At 39.1% G+C, this 18,278-nt stretch overlaps 1 protein-coding gene across 2 annotated transcripts in view; it reads right to left on the bottom strand.

The window, feature by feature from the left end:
- The window catches only part of CDH2 (cadherin 2), a 240,866-nt gene that overhangs the window by 41,364 nt on the left and 181,224 nt on the right, over positions 1 to 18,278 (bottom strand). For both annotated transcript variants that reach the window (XM_069569104.1, XM_069569105.1), the window contains 5 exons: positions 15,426 to 15,570; positions 12,981 to 13,153; positions 4,053 to 4,190; positions 3,181 to 3,366; positions 454 to 707 (listed from right to left, as the gene is read on the bottom strand). In XM_069569104.1, the coding sequence (XP_069425205.1) occupies positions 454 to 707; positions 3,181 to 3,366; positions 4,053 to 4,190; positions 12,981 to 13,153; positions 15,426 to 15,570 (896 nt within the window). The remainder of the gene's footprint in view (positions 1 to 453; positions 708 to 3,180; positions 3,367 to 4,052; positions 4,191 to 12,980; positions 13,154 to 15,425; positions 15,571 to 18,278) is intronic.

Here is an 18,278-nt window from a genome sequence, read left to right as displayed (position 1 = left end):
GTCCTATAACCACTGTACAGGTGAGGGATGAAAATAATTAGCTCTTATATCTTGGTGCTGGCATGAGTTTTCTTTTCTTCCTGATGTGTGGAAAAGAGATAAATGTTATAAGCTTTCTGAGACTCTCCCATTTACTCATGGGAGAAGCTTTTTGTGATGGTTGGCATAAAAGCACAGGGTAAATTATTACTAAAGATGTTTTAAAAGGAGCAAGGACAGAAAAAAGAGGCTAACTTCTGTTTCTTTAAATGATAAAAGAGTAGATCCATTTATATATCTCCTGTCTAATATACTCATTGATCCACTGAAAAAATTTCATCAAATAATTAAAATAATCTTATAATAAGGAGCATGGGTGCTAATGAAAATTTCTCACCCAAATGGTGAAAAAATTTTATGCACAGCATAGAACATAATGCAAATGGCAAAAACACCATAAATGGCATTTGATACCTAATACTTTGCTGCATATATCGATCTGGGTCCTGAGCAGTGAACGTTGTTAACATGGTACCGGCGTGAAGGCCTTCTTCTTGGCGAATGATCTTTGGATTTGGGGCAAAATAAGGATTTTCATTCACATCGATAACTGTGACAGACACAGTTGCAGTTGACTGAGGTGGATGCTGAATACCCTTGGCTAATGGCACTTGATTTTCTGCAGCAACAGTAAGGACATACATCCTATTTGTTTCAAAGTCGATTGGCTGGAAAAACCAAAAAAAAAATTTTTTTAAAGGAGAAACCATATTTTTGCAGGAAATAAGAATATTTGCATTTTGAAGTTGATCCTTCTAGTAACTCCATTTCTAAAACATTAATTTTTTATTCACTACACCATATGTTCCTCTCAAATTTCTGGAAAACATGCATTAGCATGGCCAATGATTGAAATATTTATCACAATGTAACCTACTTCTACAAGATGTTTATGTACCTTGTGCATTTCAAAGACTTATGTTCACAAAATAATGCTTATTACTATTGCACACTGCATTTATTTAGCTACATCTAAGACCTTACATATTCTTAAGAGCAGTGTTGTTTACCAAAAAATTTAAAAAAAATACTAAATAATCTGGGATTAAGTGAGAACATGATGGTCTAGACTGTACTCTCAAACATTGGTACAAAGACCATTCTTCACCCAGGAAAGCTTTTAAACAGTCTGCAATGAAGTGGACAAAACAAAAATTAGAAAATGTGATTTTTTTTTCCCATAAAGCTAAACTTTTCCTATTTAAAAGTTCATTCATAATTTCAAGTATACATTTTACAGTGCACACATACATACAATTAAAAAACAGTGTTCATAGGTAGAAGGACTTTTTATTTTTTCCTTAGTTAGCAAACTAAATCTGTGGCTGTTTTCCAAAGTAATTTTGAGGATTTTACTGGTCTGTACAAATGCCAAATCTAAGCATGCCACTCGAGATAAAGGCAATGCACAGATAATGTAAACATTTGCTCTCAAAGTTTCACTGAATCTCACTGTCAATAGAAAGCATACCAGGAGTCAAGTGACCAGACTGGACTTTCCCTCTTAATTTCATTGACGGTCTTCCAGTTAAGATACCCATAAGCATTACTGTGAGTAATATTAATAGTATGAGAAAAAGAGCTCTCCTGCCATCCTGGGGAGTCTAAGAAAGACCAAGGGCAGAAGCTACTGAAAAAGTCATGAAATTAGCACAGACCACACTAGTTTCTCCACCTCGACTACCTCCTCAACTCTGATTCAAAAGTTTTTTTACTCTCCCTCTAAAATCCCCAGTTCAACTTCCCTTTCTGAATTATTTTAAACAAGACAGCAAAGAAGCCAGGAAATACTACAGAATTCTTTTGAGTGAGTGTACTAGACTCATGAAACATCGCTGACAATGTTTACTTATCTAAGATCTTTGGAAAAAAGTGAAACTGTTAGTCACTCAGGCATGTCTGACTCTTTGAGACCCATGGACTGTAGTCCTCCAGGTTCCTCTGTCCATGGGATTTTCTAGGCAAGAATACTGGAGTGGGTTGCAATTTCCTTCTCTAGGAAATCTTCCCAACCTGGGGATTGAACCTGTGTCTTTTGTATCGGCAGGCAGATTCTTAACCACTAGGGCCACCTGGGAAGCCCAACAGTGTTGGAATGGGAGGCAAAGAAGCAAACTCTTGCCTGGGTGGGTAGAAAGAGATGCTCACTTCACAGAGGTTTTCCATTAGCACTGTCTATTTGCTACACATGAAGGTAACATCCCTTTTACTTCCAGAACTCAGCTTTGTTTTACTTTCTGACAATGAAAAATTAGAAGAACCAATTTCTTAAAAATGGCATTTAAAAACGGCAAAGTAAATTCAAAACCTTTTAAGAGGATAGGCCCTCTCATCGCCTACACTCATCTAGTTATACATTGGTGGTATTTTCTGGTTTGTTCCCTGAGCCAATACTCTAAAAGCAGCCTGTAGACATAAGAATAGTATGCAAGTATCAGTTGGCCATCAAAACTCTATGATGTGGGACTTGCCTAGTGGTCCAGTGTTTAGGTTAAGACTCCCAATGCATGGGGCACCAGTTCAATACCTAGTCAGGGAACTAAGATCCCACATGCCAGACAGCACGACCCAGTCAAAATGAATAAAATAAAGAGATGTTACATACATGTGCATGTGTATATATATATACACATATAAAATTCCACAACATAACACTAACACATTCACTGCACTGACTGTTAACACTGCTGAGGATTGTTGTATCTTCACTGTTAAAACACCTGGATGATTGAAAATCAATCATATTCCGGGGAGAGAGTGAGACTATGTTGATCTTGGCATCAACATAAGTAAAAAATAACAAACGTGACTCCCCCAAATACATTAACTCTGATTTAGAGAGGGGCTTCCCCAGTGGCTCAGATGGTAAAGAATCTGCCTGCAATGTGGGAGACCTGGGTTTGATCGGTGGGTTGGGAAGATCCTTTGGAGAAGGGCAGGGCAACCCACTCCAGTATTCTTGCCAAGAGAATCCCCATGGACAGAGATGCCTAGCAGGCTGCAAAGAGTCGGACGTGACTGAGCAACTAAGCACAGCATTGAGACGGTTGAAAGAAAATGTCCTGAGTCAATAAGAAACTAAGGGGTGGGAGGCACATACGGTCATGGCCGAGCGGCCATCAGAGAGACCGCGGCACTTACTTTTACTACGGTGACTAAGCCGTCGTTGCTGTTGGGGTCAGTTTGAATGGCAAAGCGGCCGGCGGGGTCTCCACCGCTGATTCTGTAGACGGCGTTCCAGGCCGGCGTGTGGGGCTGATCCTTATCTGTCACTGTTAGATTAGCGACTATGACATCCACCCTGTTTTCAGGGACTTCACCATAGAACTGCAAGGAAAGATAAAGCTGATTCAGAGCAGCGACGGGCACCCCTGAAGGACGGCGTGTCTCGATGATCACACTGCCCGGATTTTACTGCCCCATTAAATCTTTATTATCCACACTAAGCGAGGAGATTAGTAATGCAGGTAATCACAGCATTTATGTTTGACTTTAAAAATACTATAACTCTGTGCGGCCCTCAAATTATTTTTTTCCAAATTATGTTATAGTTTCATTAAAATTAAAATATAAAATTAATTTCATTAATAGTAAATTCTGTGGGTATGTGGATGATTCATGAGTGGTCATCAGAAGGACGGACTTGTCTGAAGGAAATCATTTTAGCCAAGAGATAATTATCTGCTGACAAAGTAGCATCAATCAGTCACATGGTTTGTGCACCTTAAGATATTTATAAATATTTTGTTAAAACAGCCTAACGTCTATTTAGGGCATTTCTTCCAGGCAGGATGTTTTAATAACTTTATCAGTGGACTTGGAGAGGACAAAAAAACAAATTAGTTTGGTGCCTCATTTAAAGCTCTGGTGTAAATGACAGAAAACATGGGAATCAGTAGCCATTCTACAGTGAGATAAGTTCCGGCTCTATCTAACACATCTATTATTCATGACGAAACTTCGCGGTAATGAACCACAGGCCTCGCGCTCTGCGAGCGACAGTCTGTACTTACTGTCATGGCAGTGAACTCCGGAGGATTGTCGTTGACATCCGTCACCGTGATGACAGCCGTGGCTGTGTTGGAAAGGCCATATGTGGGATTGCCTTCCATGTCTGTAGCTTGAATGATTAACGTATACTGTTGCACTTTCTAAAAAGACATAAAGAGAACAACTTAAATGAAACGAATTCCTCAAGAAGACATCACAGTTGTTAGGTAAGTGGCTCTTGATTACACCCAGAAAAGCACGGCATTATTCACTCTGATTAACAGGACTTGAAATTTCCCAAGTGGAGTTTACTTTAACTTGTGAAGCACAGGTCTGGTCCTTGTCTAGAGAGGTTTAACTGGATGTTTTCACCTTGACTGGCGGAAAGGAGCGTGTGGCAGATGTGTGAAATTCGCTGCTAAGCCGAAATTTCAATCTGGCTTCAGTGTTTCTTTTTCTTCCAAACTTCACAACACTGTCATCAAGCATTTGAGTCATGTGGTTTGCATTTACTTTCTCAGATGTTAATTTCTACCCGGTTTAGGCTACTAAAAACAATCAAGAAACTTGAGAGGGAGAAGAAAGCATATATAATTCATAAAGTATATATGCTTTCCTTTTATATATCTTTACATATGTTCCTTCTATTATAGCAAACTTGATGCAGTATTTTCTTCTAATTTCTTTCAGAGCACACTATTTACAACTATAGAGGAGAGATATATTGTTAAATGAAATGAAGACCAAAACAAAGGGTTTCTGTTTATATTCTTCATCTTGGAACCTAGTAGGTATTTAATAGTTACCCCCTCAGTGGACCTTTATTTGAGTACAATACTCACTGAGTCCACAGACCTATGATGATATATTTTCACATAGATGGTTAATATCAAATTTGTGTCACTGCTTTCAAATACCAGATTGAACTTTTTAAAGAGGAGCCAAGGTCAGTTGTAATGCACCTAACAGAAAAATCCTGAGTGTGTCTGAGACAGTCTATAGCACTGGCTGACTTAGTTTTACACTAGGAAAACCTAAACAGAACAAACTGGAGGAGGGCATGGCAACCCACTCCAGTATTCTTGCCTGGAGAATCCCATGGACAGAGGAAACTGGCGGGCTACAGTCCATGGGATCACAAGAGTCGGACACGACTTAGCAACTAAACCAAACCAAACAAAACAAATACCTAAGATCATTTGAAATCTCCATGGAAATTGGCACAGATAATATAGAGATCATTAAAAAACGCTAAAACATCCTGAACAATTAAACTCACTTCTTCATACAAAAAAATAAATGGTCACTGCAAAGACCATTTCCCTTAATTCTAAGTATAGCTCACATTATGAATGACCACTCTTGAGGGATTTTGGGAGCTGTGAGAGAACAGACACAAATTATAGCTTTTGCTTTAGATGTTTGTGGGCAAGGCAAAGAAGGGCTAAGAGTGAAAGTCAAACCTCACACATTCAATTTTTAGCCTGCCCACCACTATGCCAATCTCTTAGCAGTTGTTTATTTCCATTCCTTTTCATTTGTCTTTAAAAAAAAATACCCCACTTTTTTGAATGGAAGAAAGAAACAAAGGAATAGGGCTGGTTGAGCCATTTTAATTTTTCTTAACCCATAAGCCCTCACCATAATGCTTACATAGACTAAAATATTTCTCAATGATTTCCATTCCCAATCAAGAGTGTCATTTCAGCTTAATGCCCTCATGGTTATCAAGAGAATTTTGTAGGGTATTCTGTTCAACCTCCCAGCTGAAAGTCATGAAAAATAAAAAAAATTGTTATGACTTTGAAATGCCATTTTTGTTGGCTGTTATTTTCAGAAACAGATGAGCATTATCAAAAATATAAATATTTTTACAGAAGATAAAAAACATACATCGGCATTATCTGGAGATAATGGATTTTGTTAATATAGTATTTTACAAAGATCTTTAGAATTATATAAGTATAATAGGCCCAATTTTCCGCTGAGCTGAAATATTGGGATCAATAGCTAATACTTGAAATTTCCTATTGCTGCAAGCTAGTCTTGAGAATTCTAAGTTACAAAAGAACATTGTTATTTCTAAAATATAGTGTTTCTTCAAGTAAAGAAAAATGACAACTTGTTAAATAACATAGTCTGAATTTAACTGCCTGATTGGTAAAACAATTTTACATTTAGTAAGGAAGACACGACAGTCTATGTTTTAGACTACCAAACTATTTAGAGCTCTTGCCTAATTTAGTCACTGGGCCTCTAGTTCTGAATGACTGACATTTAGATTTCAGAAGAAGTTGACTTCCCACCCTCATAGTCCTGTGTCTGATCAAGGGAACTTTGCTTAAAAACATTTCCTTGCTTTCTGTTCTAGAAAGGATAAAATCTCAACTCCTCTCCTTGCGGTCAGTTCTTCCAGCCCCTGACTCCCCTTTCCCACCAAAGCTCTCACTTTCCGTTTGCTCACCCCGTATCTTGAGCTGTCTGTATTGGGTTGGCCTCAAGGGTCATTTGGGTTTGACCATAAGATGGCACTGACACACACAAATGTTTGGCCAACCCAATCTCCAAATGCCTGTCACATCTCTAGGCAACTGCACTTGCATTTTCCTCAGCCTAAACCACTGTTTTAAAACTGGGGTGATTTTGCCCCCTATCCTCATCATCCCCAAGGACATCTGTCAGTATCCTGAGACATTTCTGCTTGTAACAGCTGGGCGATGCTACTGACATCTAATGTGCAGAGACCATAGATGCTACTAAACACCCTACATGCACAGAACAGACCCCCCACAACAGAGGCTTATCCTGTCCAAAAGGTCAATAGCGCCAAGGTTGAGAAACCTTGGTCCAGAACATCCTTTCCCCTTTTTCTGAGTCTGGCAAGCAGGAAGCTTAAAGTCACTCCAGAGATGATTTCTGAAAGTCCTTGAGGAAGAAGAGTTCTTTTCCAGCTCAGGACATACCTCTATCACTGCTTCCATTTTAAGAGGCTGTTATTAGTCTGTCTGTCTGTCTTCCCCAGCTGCATACATGTACACAAATCCCTCCTCAGGGTCACTGCTTTGCAGATGTTTATGCCCCTGGTATAGAACCTAATGCTTGCCACAGTATAAGCAAGGAACAAATGCTTTTGAATTTGTGGCTGGATGCATGAATGTATGAGAAGCCTTGGACCTTGTGTGCTACTATAAAAATTATTTCAAGTTTGGGAAAAACCATCTTATTTACATGGTTAGCTATCATTTATTCATTAAAATATATACCGGGAGCATAAGATAGCTCATTGTTTCCCAAACTATGAAACGGATTCATATGCCATCTTCCCAATTATGTTATATCCTCACCTTTCTACAGCATGAGTCACTTACTATTTATCTTGACAGGAACTCTCTTTTAAGAAACGATTTATTATAAAAGTACTGTAAACAGAAAACTAGCACCACTGACCATAAACATGACTAAAAATAAACCCGATACAATGCTTGTGCTCTGGCAGTCTCTACTTGATGGAGTAAGCATCTAAAAGACTTGGGGCTCTCTGGCTTTCTCTAGATGTATCAATTAAAATCACTATACTTGTGCGACATACTTTTGACACTACAGCACTGAACTAGAGTGCTCTAAGTGAATGAAGAGGTGAGAACATTCCGTCATCCGCTTGGCACACATTTAATAAATGTCTACTGGATGGCAGGCAATGTAGCATTTAGCTAAATAAAATAATACACAAAACCAGAGATAGCCTTGCTGCCATTAAGAGCAAGAGACAAATGAAAGCGACAAATATGAATGGATCATGTGGCTAAATGTGCAATGGAACCATAGTAAAAGCAGGAAGAAATGATGGGAACAGTCTTGTCTTGAAGAGGTGCATCTCAACCAGTCCTCCAAGCCTAGAGGGAAGAATAAATGCAAGATGAACTTGGTGGGTAAACTGAGAAGAACTTGATTAAATCAATCAGTGGACGGATAGCAGGGCACAATGAAGTTGATCGTGATCTTGGGAAACTGGGGAGGGGGCGCTGGTCATGTTGGAAATTCCTCAGGAAGCACAGGTTTAGGGAGATGACAGGGTTGCTTTTGGATGCCTTGGGTTAGGGGATGGACAAGTAAGCAATAATATCATGAGATCCTAGGAGGGAAGTGCAGGTTTGTGACCCTGTTCAAATTCTTAAATGCAAAGTCCCCAGTTCCCTCATCTGTGAGGTAGGGCTGACATTACTATCTACCTTATAGATTTGTAGGCTAAACATTTTTTGAATGCTTACTGTACGCTGGCATTGTTCTATGGGCCTTGATAATAAAAAATGACATCTATTGAGAATGAGCACTAAGTATGAGCCACACTTTATGTTGTGTCTCAAAATAAACTGATAAGGCAAGTGGACTATTTTTATCCTCATTTTACAGAGTAGGAAACCAAGGCTTAGTGGAGCAGGGAAGCACCCACTGACATGAGCTGGAAATAGCAGAAAAAAGACTTGAATCCAGCTCTCTCTGATTCCAGAGTCTGTACCATTAACTGCTGCACTATGTGAGGGCTCTCCAATAAATGCACGGCGTGAGTGTGTCCTGAGACAGGGGAGCAGGTGGAAAGCCAGATTCCAAGGAGACCAAGAACGGGTGGCAGTGAAGGGCACGTATGGCTGCCCTTTGGAGTCTGGTGTTGACACGAAGAAGAAAATCTAATAACTTGAACTTTTCTTCCAGGTTTCTGTTCAGGGTGAAAAGAAGAGGAACACAGGGACCTCACTGAATATCAGGAGCTGGAAAGAAGATAAGATGTCCCTGGAACACAGTCTGTATATCTGGAGGAACACAGGCCGTTATGGGTAGGTATCCCAGGGAGGGGCTGAGGGCCGGCCCTCAGAGAGCGGGTATTAGCCTGCTCTAGAGGAAGATGGCAAAGGAATCTTCAGGCAGAAGAAACAACAGACAGAACAGAGAAGCTCAGATCTGTACAAGGACGGGCATGTGGTTGCATGGGCGGAGGCCATCACTGGCTTCCTAGCAGGAAGTAAAGAATTCTAGGAGCTCAGACTAAGGAAGGCTTTGGGACCAGCATGCTAGAGGGTCTGGGGCACCACGTTGAAGAGCTCTGACTTCAGGCTGTGGGTCTTGGAGAGCCCTTCAACCAGAGGGGAGACAGCTGGTCGAGGATTATGAAGGAACCAGTCGGGTTTCTAGAAAAGACCCTTCAGAGGAGGCAAGACCAAGACCAGAGAAGACAAGAGAACATTCTTTTAGGAAAGAACTCAGAATTGAGAGCCCAAGTGAACGTATTACTTTGCTTGGAAAACAGGAAGTGTAATTCTTTCATTGCCACGAGAAAAATTATGAGAAGTCAAAGTGATGTGATCACCCACTGGATGTTGAGGCTAGATCTGCGACGGCCACGGGATAAGGAGAGCTAACATGCACTGGACACTGTGCTGAAGGCTCTATGCTTCGGGTTATGTAATCGGTCCAATCATCCCATGAAGCAGATGTAATATTATTACCTCCCTTTACAGATGGGGGAGCTGAGGTTTCAGGTTAAGACACTAAAAGTCAAATAGCCCATAACAGGCAAAGCCCGAATTATTCAAACCTAATGAAGCAGAGGTAACTCATCAGTAGTCCTGACCAAAAAGGGCAGGAGATGGACATATAAAAGCTGGAGAAAAGAAGAAAATGCCAGGAATGGTTACCACCAAGTCAGGGAACAAGAAGTCAAACTGATAAACAACGAGGCCCTACTGTAAAGCACAAGGTACTAGACTCACTGTCCAGTAATGAGCCATATACATGTGTGCGTGTGTGCTCTCAGCTGCTCGGCGTGTCTCACTCTTTGCAGCCCTATGGACTGTAGCCCACCGTGGGATTTTCCAGGCAAGAATACCGTAATGGTTTGCCATTTCCTCCTCCAGGGGATCTTCCCCACCCAGGGATAGAAACTGTGTCTCCAGCAGCTCCTGCAGTGGCAGGCAGATTCTTCCCACTGAGTCACCTGAGAATCCCAAACTATATATATATATATATATATATAATAGATAGATAGATAGATACATATATGGGCTTCTCTGGTGGCTCAGTTGGTAAAGAATCCGCCTGCTTGGGGGAGACCTGGGTACGATCCCTGGGTTCGGAAGATCCTCTGGAGGAGGAAACAACAACCCACTCCAGTATTCTTGCCTAGAGAACCCCATGGACAGAGGAGCCTGGCAGGCTCTAGTCCATGGGGTCACAAAGAGTTGGACATGACTGAGCGACTAAGCACAACACGGCACATTTTATATATATATATATATATATATATATATATATATACACACACACACATATATAACTTAATCACTTTGTTGTACAGCAGAAATTAACACACTGTAAAACAACTATACTTTAAGAAAATAAAATTTAAAAATATATTTAGAAAACGAAAAGATAAAAAGTAAAAGAAATCAGATGGAGATTAAAAAACTGAAGACTGGCGAGTGTCGTGGTGAAGCTTTAGGTCTGTAGAACCCCAAGAACTGGCATTTTTTACAACCTGGAGATGAAAGGAAAATAAAAAGCTAAATCGCAGTAAGCATTTCAATGATTAGGAGTTCAATCCCTTAAAGGTGTCGTCCATCTCGGGAGGATGACAACGGAAATGACTTTGGACAGAAAGAAAACTGTGAAGTCTAACAGAAATAAAAGCATCTCCAGCTGACATGAGGCCTGGAGAAGTCAGCATAATTTATCCCTGGCCTCAGGCAGAATTACCATAAACCATCTGACATAGATATATTTTGCCATGTTAAATGACTTTCAGAAAAGGAAGGTTTTCCATTGTTTTCCCTAGTAACTCACTGTTGTGTTTAATAGCATCACTGTCAAGAAGCAATTTCTCATGCTGTATCTAACTTGTGATTCTATAGCTTTGAATTCATGTCCACTTTCATTTCATCAGGTTGTGCATAGTTGCTTCCGGCCACCGCAAGATATACTTAACCAAAGTATAGCCTGATTTGCAACTTTCACCCCCTAAACTAAATACAGTCTCTTTGATTTTTAAATACGGTTGGTTTGCTTTGACAAAGCTATCTTTCATTCTCTATGCCTCTTGCTTTTCATAAAACAGCTAGGCTAAATGTGATAGGAATATTACTATATGAAAACAAGATGAAGTCCCATTTCTGTATCTCACAATGAGAGTGTGAAATGAAAGAGAAATATTAGGTTTGGGAGATGAGCTATATACCTCCTTAGGATGTGAGCAGCCTGGCACTCCTGAGAATATTAAAAAAAATGCTATATTTTCCTGTAAAATACAGTATTCATGCTGAATTTATTGACATTTAAGAATAGTATTTTATACAGTAATGGAAGAGGTGAAAAGATATACATGTTCCAGATATCACTGAACTAAAGGTGCTACTGCAAAAGCTAAATTTCAGCAATCTCTGGTGCGAAATATTCCTAGAGCAAGAGCTGTTGGCACCTGGGAGTTAACAGGCATAAATACCATACTAGCCATCCATCTGACTCCTAAGGAAGGCTCTGGGCTCAATTGTGAATTAAGTAATCTTGATTGGCTCATATTACTTTATTAAAGTGTTGCCACCTCTATCTTGCGTACATAATGAATTGAAATAGTAATGTTTTCTGTGATCCAATTCTAGTGGCTGCTACTTACTAAGACAAATAAAATGCCATAAAATCCGAGCCCTAAAATCCTTGTCAATAATATTTATGATGGTAGGTCTAATGTTTCCTTTTGATACACATAATACGAGGTCTCATTAACGATAGAAGCTGGCTCAGCTAGAAACCTATAGGCACAGATCTCTATGAGTCGGCACTTTGATAATTCACTCACACCATGATTACTGATGGTCAATAATGACCTTGAGAATCGCTAAGAAAATGGTTAGAACAGAATGGAGAAAGGGTATAGGAAAATTCAGTAGGGCTGGAGTTTTCAGGAAAGGATATAAGCAGGGCTTGAATGGCAACGTGAGGCACTGGAGGGTTCAAGATCAAGAAAAACGGGCAAGATGTTCCTGGCAGAAGGAATCATGAGAACAGAACACAGCAGGATGCCACAGCGTGGTGGGCTCAGCTCTGTCAGAGCGAGACGGCCCATCTAGAAGGGATGAAACACCTATTCCTTCTCAGACTGTGATCCGCCATTACATCTCAATACTGTCAACACCGTATGCCTTTACAACAAAGTATATGCCAGAAGTGTGTTTCTCTGTGTTTATAACTTTAAAGCCCTGTCAGTGGAACGCAGGCAGTTCTTGGTGTTCAAACCTGTGAAGTTCATCTTAAAGAGAAGGTGATCATCTCTTCTGTACTAAATCAAGGATTACAAAAAAACCCTCATCACACGTGTCATTTGTAGCCTCTTCAAAATACGAATGCTAAAAATTATCCTAAATGTATGTACACTTGATTTGGGCACGATTTTAAATTTAATTCCTCATCAAATCCTTTGAGTATGAGGAAAAACAGAAAATGTGAAGAAGTTCAAAAAGTAGATACCAGAAGGTTACCGGCTTAACTTAGTCAATGACCACCCTAAATATTACATGGACCAGCACTGATTTATCCAGTTTACAGACATCATTTAACCAACTTGAAATTCTGTAAAAGAGTACAATCGATTTCTTCATGACCATGAACACATGAATAATCTTGTGGAGATGTTATTCTGTGTGTGCTCAGTTGCTCAGTCGTGTCCGACTCTTTGTGAGCCCGTAGATCGTAGCCCACCAGGATCCTCTGTCCATGGGACTTCCCAGGCAAGAATATTGGAGTCATTTCTTTCTCCAAGGGATCTTTCCGACCCAGGGATCGAACCCGAGTCTCCTGCATTGGCAGGGGGACTTTTTTGTCTCCACTGAGCCTGGAGACAAGATAGATGTGAGCCAGTGCACTTTTAAGATTACAAGCAAATTCAATACAGATTTCGGTTGGCTTACTTCTCTGTCAAGTCCAGCTGCCACCGTGATAATGTCCCCAGTCTCATTGTTGATTGTAAACATGTTGGGCGAAGGGGTGCTTGGCGCCTGGGACAGGATTCTGTACCTCAACATCCCATTGAGGGCATTTGGATCGTCAGCATCAATCGCAGTGACCGTCATCACATATGTTCCTAGACAACAGACACAGAAAATGAATGGTTGCCTTTCATGTTAGTGTCTCCCAAACAGAAGGGATATTTACCTTCTTCATCAATCTTCATTTCACTTTTTCTTTGTTTACAAAATAACTTCTGTTTTTAAAAATGTGGACCATTTTTAAAGTCTTTAGCAAATTTGTTACAGTATTGCTCTCATCTTATGTTTTGGTGTTTTGACCAAGAGGCACGTGGGATCTTGGCTCCCTGACCATGGATTTTAAGCAAAATCTTAACCACTGGATTGCCAAGGAAGTCCCTTTCTACTTTTTCAGACCAACATTTAATCATTTAGCTTTGATTAAAACACTACTGATAAGAACAGAACTCACTTCAAAAAATATAAAATATAGTTGAGTTGCTTGAAAGGAAAATTGTTAATTTTTTTTTTAACAGATGTATAAAGACTAAATGTTTCCATATACTTAAAAGACAAAATCACTATATGATTCAAAGAAAGGATCCCTTCAGATATATATCTTATATATCCCTTCATTTATATAAAATGCAAATAATAAGTGACATAGATATCATTTGAAACATCTTTTACGGCCACTGATTCCTTCCCTCTGCCGTCTTTTTCCCTTTGTGCAGTAGAATCTAAAATGACATGTGGGGTACGATTCTCCACAAAGCCTAAGTCACTTTCTGAAAGTAAGCCAAGTGCTTAACAACACATACTCCATTTACTGAGGTCATGAGGAATCATTCCATGCATGACTGTTTTGGTACACCGAATACGGGGTTTTGCACTCGGGTTCATTATTTCCGAGGAGATTAAAAGAACACTGTAACAAACTCAGGGACTCAAATTTATTAGATATTGTGGAAAGGAAGTCTACAAAGCATTACGATCAAATGCATTCAAACTAGTTAGACAAACTGCAACTGAGAAGTAGAGAGAAAATGTTATTATTTAAGATGGTTCGCTCCATGCGATTTTTGTAAGACTTGGATTATGAACTGTTGCATCTCCAGGCTACCTTCTTCTTCAGTACTCTTAAGATCAGTTTGATGTAGTGCCTTTACGGCCAGTGTTCCCTCTACAGGGTACTTTTTTTTTTTTTGCCCCAGAATTAAGTAAGGCTTGTTCACATACTTCAAATCTCTTTCCAGAGCTTGTCCTTCTGAACAAGACAGCCTATTTGACTATGTGCCAAGTTTGATTATTTTTTTTCCAAAACTTCCTTTTTTTCCCTAAAACATTTGCTCGCTTGTTTGCCTTTTACTGTTCTCCTCTACTAGATTTTAAGCTCCAACAGGGCACAGCTAACTTATCACGGCTGTATCTACAGTGCTGGAGCAATGTCTGGCATACAGTATGTGCTCTATAAACATTTGTTGAATGAATGGTTAAGACAAAACAAAACAAAAAGTGTGTTTTGGAATCTTGAACCAAAATATTGCTTACAACAATGCATTGTAGTTTAACTTAAGATTCATGACTCTATCAAATCTTGCCTAGAAGGATGTTTTCAAACTTACAGGACAAATGCAGGAAATCGACTCATGAAATGTCTTTACATTTCCTGATCATTCAGAGTCATTTATTTACGGGAAGGCTTTATGGAAATGCATGCACATATGCATAGTAAATATACCTGTAATGATTAACTCTTGGTAGTTTTTATGAAACGATAATTCTGATAAAATTGGAAATAATAGAGGAAAAAGGACCAATGAACGATTTTAAAAAACCAAAAGCCTTCCCCAGGCAAAAAAGCACAACGTTTATTTATCCTTAGAATATATGTATAAGCCTTGTGTTTTAGTTAAGATATGTTTAACATGCTTTGATTTTTTTTTCCTGTATTTTAAAATACCGACAAACTCGACTCTAAAATGTGACTCAGACAGAGCCACAGATGGTTGAACTTCCTTCCTGCACAGCCCCGTCTTCCCACCCCAGCTGCCCCCACCCCTCTACTCTTATGAGATACAGACAAGCGTATCTGAACCAGGAAAAGTGCCAGTTTAAGACACAGTTATATCTATAAATTGGCTTAAGTACAAACCAGTATAGACGGTGAAGGAAATATAGAGCATTAAGTTTAAATATCGAGGCTTTCTTAAATTCAAAATTAAATTTAAAAAATTAAATATAATGAATTAAGTCTTGCCTAAAAGCAGCATGAATGAAAGAAAATGACACTAAAGGCTCATGTGATTTCTCATTTAGCTTATATACGAGTGCTGGATAACACTGTATTTCCTCAAGGAACCTCCAAATTATGATCTTCTAACTTACCCGGCTTTGATCCCTCAGGAACTGTCCCATTCCAAACCTGGTGTAAGAACTCAGGTCTGTTATCATTCATGTCAATAACGTTAATGACAATGTCGATGGGGTTCTCCACTTGGTTTCCATTAATATCCACTGCATGTGCCCTCAACTGCAAGAGTGATTAGAAAATGAAATGATTTAATGGATTTAGGTCTCCTGTGAGAAGATAAAAGATACCATAACCATAGCCATAAACAGCACAGATGGATGAAAACCAAAAGCTATTCTTCCCATCAAAATTCAAGTTAGCCAAACTATATTATTAAGGGAGATACAGCTGATAGGCATCTGGCTCAGAGCTCTATGACTCTAATCTGTATACAAAAGAGTGAAGCAGAAATGATCCACCTTTGACGGCAAAGAAATCAAGCTTCAGAAAAGCTAAGTAACTTTACTCAGTTTATTGACAGAGCCCCTGTCCTAAGCCAGTTCTGTCCAGCTTCCAAATCCTTTCGCTAAATCCATACAAAAGAGTCAGGGTAATTAAAAATGTGGAACTGGCCTAAAGGAGTCATAGAGAACAAGAGAAAAGATGAAAATTCGGAAAGAATGAAGTGTGCACATGGAATTTTGACTCTTTTTATTGTAAAAGTCATTCACTCATAAACAGTAAAAGTACATAAGACAGTTTGTTCCTCTCCCAAGGTTGAGTTCTCAGTATTACAGGTCTTCTAGAAATTTTATCTTTTCTCTTCCTTTTTAAACAAATGTAATCAGTCAGTTACTCTTGGCAAAATATCTTCAAAATCTTTTCATCCAGCACATAGAAAACCATTTCAACCTTTTCAAAGGCTGTGTAGTGTTCCACTGAATTGTTTCTTTTTAAAGGCGATGCTTCTATGATTTTCCTGTTAAGGATGATGCTGGCTACTGGTTTCTGCTGGATATACTTTATCAACTTAAAGAAGAATTAACATATCATTTTTTTCAATTTTGAGGTTATTTAGCACATGAAACTGTAAATTTTATTAGACAAGCCTTTTCAACACATATAGAGTCTCTTTTTCCCTTGACTTATTTAATATATTACATTAAGAGATTTTAATACTGAACTGTCCCTGCCATTCTATAATTAATTCTATTTTGTTATCAATATTGCTCATTTATGTGCAAGTAGTGAGAATCTGGAGAGCAAGAATTTACCCCAACACTGGCCTGAAAATATTTTTTGAGATTTAACCACATGATTTCAGCCAGTAAGAATTCATACAGAAGAAATATTTGAATTTTTGGATTGGTATTTTTTGTACTCATAAATTACAGAATAGCCTAATCAGAGACTGGTCTACTGGATGCTACTTTACTCCATCCGTGTGTTTGCTCAGTCATGTCCTACTCTGTGCAACCCCATGGAGTGTAGCCCTCCAGGCTCCTCTGTCCATGGAATTTGCCAGCTAAAAATACTGGAGTGGGTAGCTATTTCCTATGCCAGGGGATCTTCCCAACCCAGGGATCAAATTCGCGTCTTTTGAATCTCCTGCATTGGCAGGTGGATTCTTCACCACTGCGTCACCTGGGAAGCCCTGCTGCCTTTACTAAGTTTCCCTATTAACACGGTGCTGTTTTGTAAAAGGCTTGAAAACTTCTTTATATTTTAGAACAATGTATTAATAAAAAGCATTAGAATTATGTGCTCATTAAGGCTTTTAAGAGCATTGGTTGGTAACACAATCAAGGCCCTTGGGAGGAGAGAATTGAGTGATACTTAGGATTTAAAATGCATTTTTAGTTCTTCATATGCTTATTTGCCAGTTTATGTCTAGGGTGTCTTGCTCTATCATATATCTATATGTATTTACATAGTAATTTTCAAAACTTAAATAATTTAAAAATTTGTACAAGCACAAAAATTCAAAAAATATATTAATGAGAAAAATAGCCTAAAAAACACATTGGCATAAGTGGCATAAAAAGTATGGGACAACTAAGTACGATCATGACATTGATGCTAAATCAATCGGAATCCTAAATCAACGTATAGTGTTGGGACAACTGGGCTGGCCATAAAGGAAAAGCAAAGTCGATCTATATACCTTTCTTTTTTACTAAAATAAACTCCACAGAGGTTAAACATTTAGATGCAAATATAAATAAATAAATAAATAAAATGATAAAATGCAGGAGATTAGCATCTTGGAGTAGGAAAGATCTTTTTAAACAATCCCAGAAAGCCAGAATGGGGGGCTTCCCTGGTGGCTCAATGGTAAAGAATTCACCTGGCAATTCAAGAGATACTGTCTGTGAACTAAGATCCCACATGCCGCAGAGCAGCTAAAGCACACGTGCCACAACTATTTAGCTTGTGCTCTAGAGCCTGGGAGCCACAACTACTGAAGCTCTTGCGCCCTAGAGACCGTGCTCTGCAAGAAAAGAAGCCACTGCAATGAGAAGGCTGAGTGCCACAGCTAGAGAGTAGGCTCGCCACAACCAGAGAAAAGCCCGCACAGCAACAAAGGCCCAGCACAGCCAACAGTTCATACAGAAGAAAGAAAGCCAGAATGCACGATCAACTCAAAAGAAGGACAAATGTCATAACGTTAAACCTGTAAGTTACAGTGTGGGAAAAATTATACACAAAGTTTGAAAACAAATAACAACAAAGGAAATATATGAAAATCATGCATCAACATCTCTAGTAGATAAAAGGTTATTATAAGTGGGTGGAGGAAGGGGTAACAACTTTCCCACCCCAAATTCAACATGAGACAGGAATAGGGAATTTACTTTAATTGCATATTCAACATATGCAACTTAAAGCATCAAGATAAATTTTTTAGAAATAGCACTGGCAATAAATAAATAATGCCTGGAATTGAT

Source organism: Ovis canadensis, chromosome 23 (assembly GCF_042477335.2).
Source record: "Ovis canadensis isolate MfBH-ARS-UI-01 breed Bighorn chromosome 23, ARS-UI_OviCan_v2, whole genome shotgun sequence".
Taxonomy (NCBI): domain Eukaryota; kingdom Metazoa; phylum Chordata; class Mammalia; order Artiodactyla; family Bovidae; genus Ovis; species Ovis canadensis.
The sequence above is the reverse complement of the archived record's forward strand: the minus strand, read 5'-3'. Positions and strand labels throughout refer to the sequence as shown.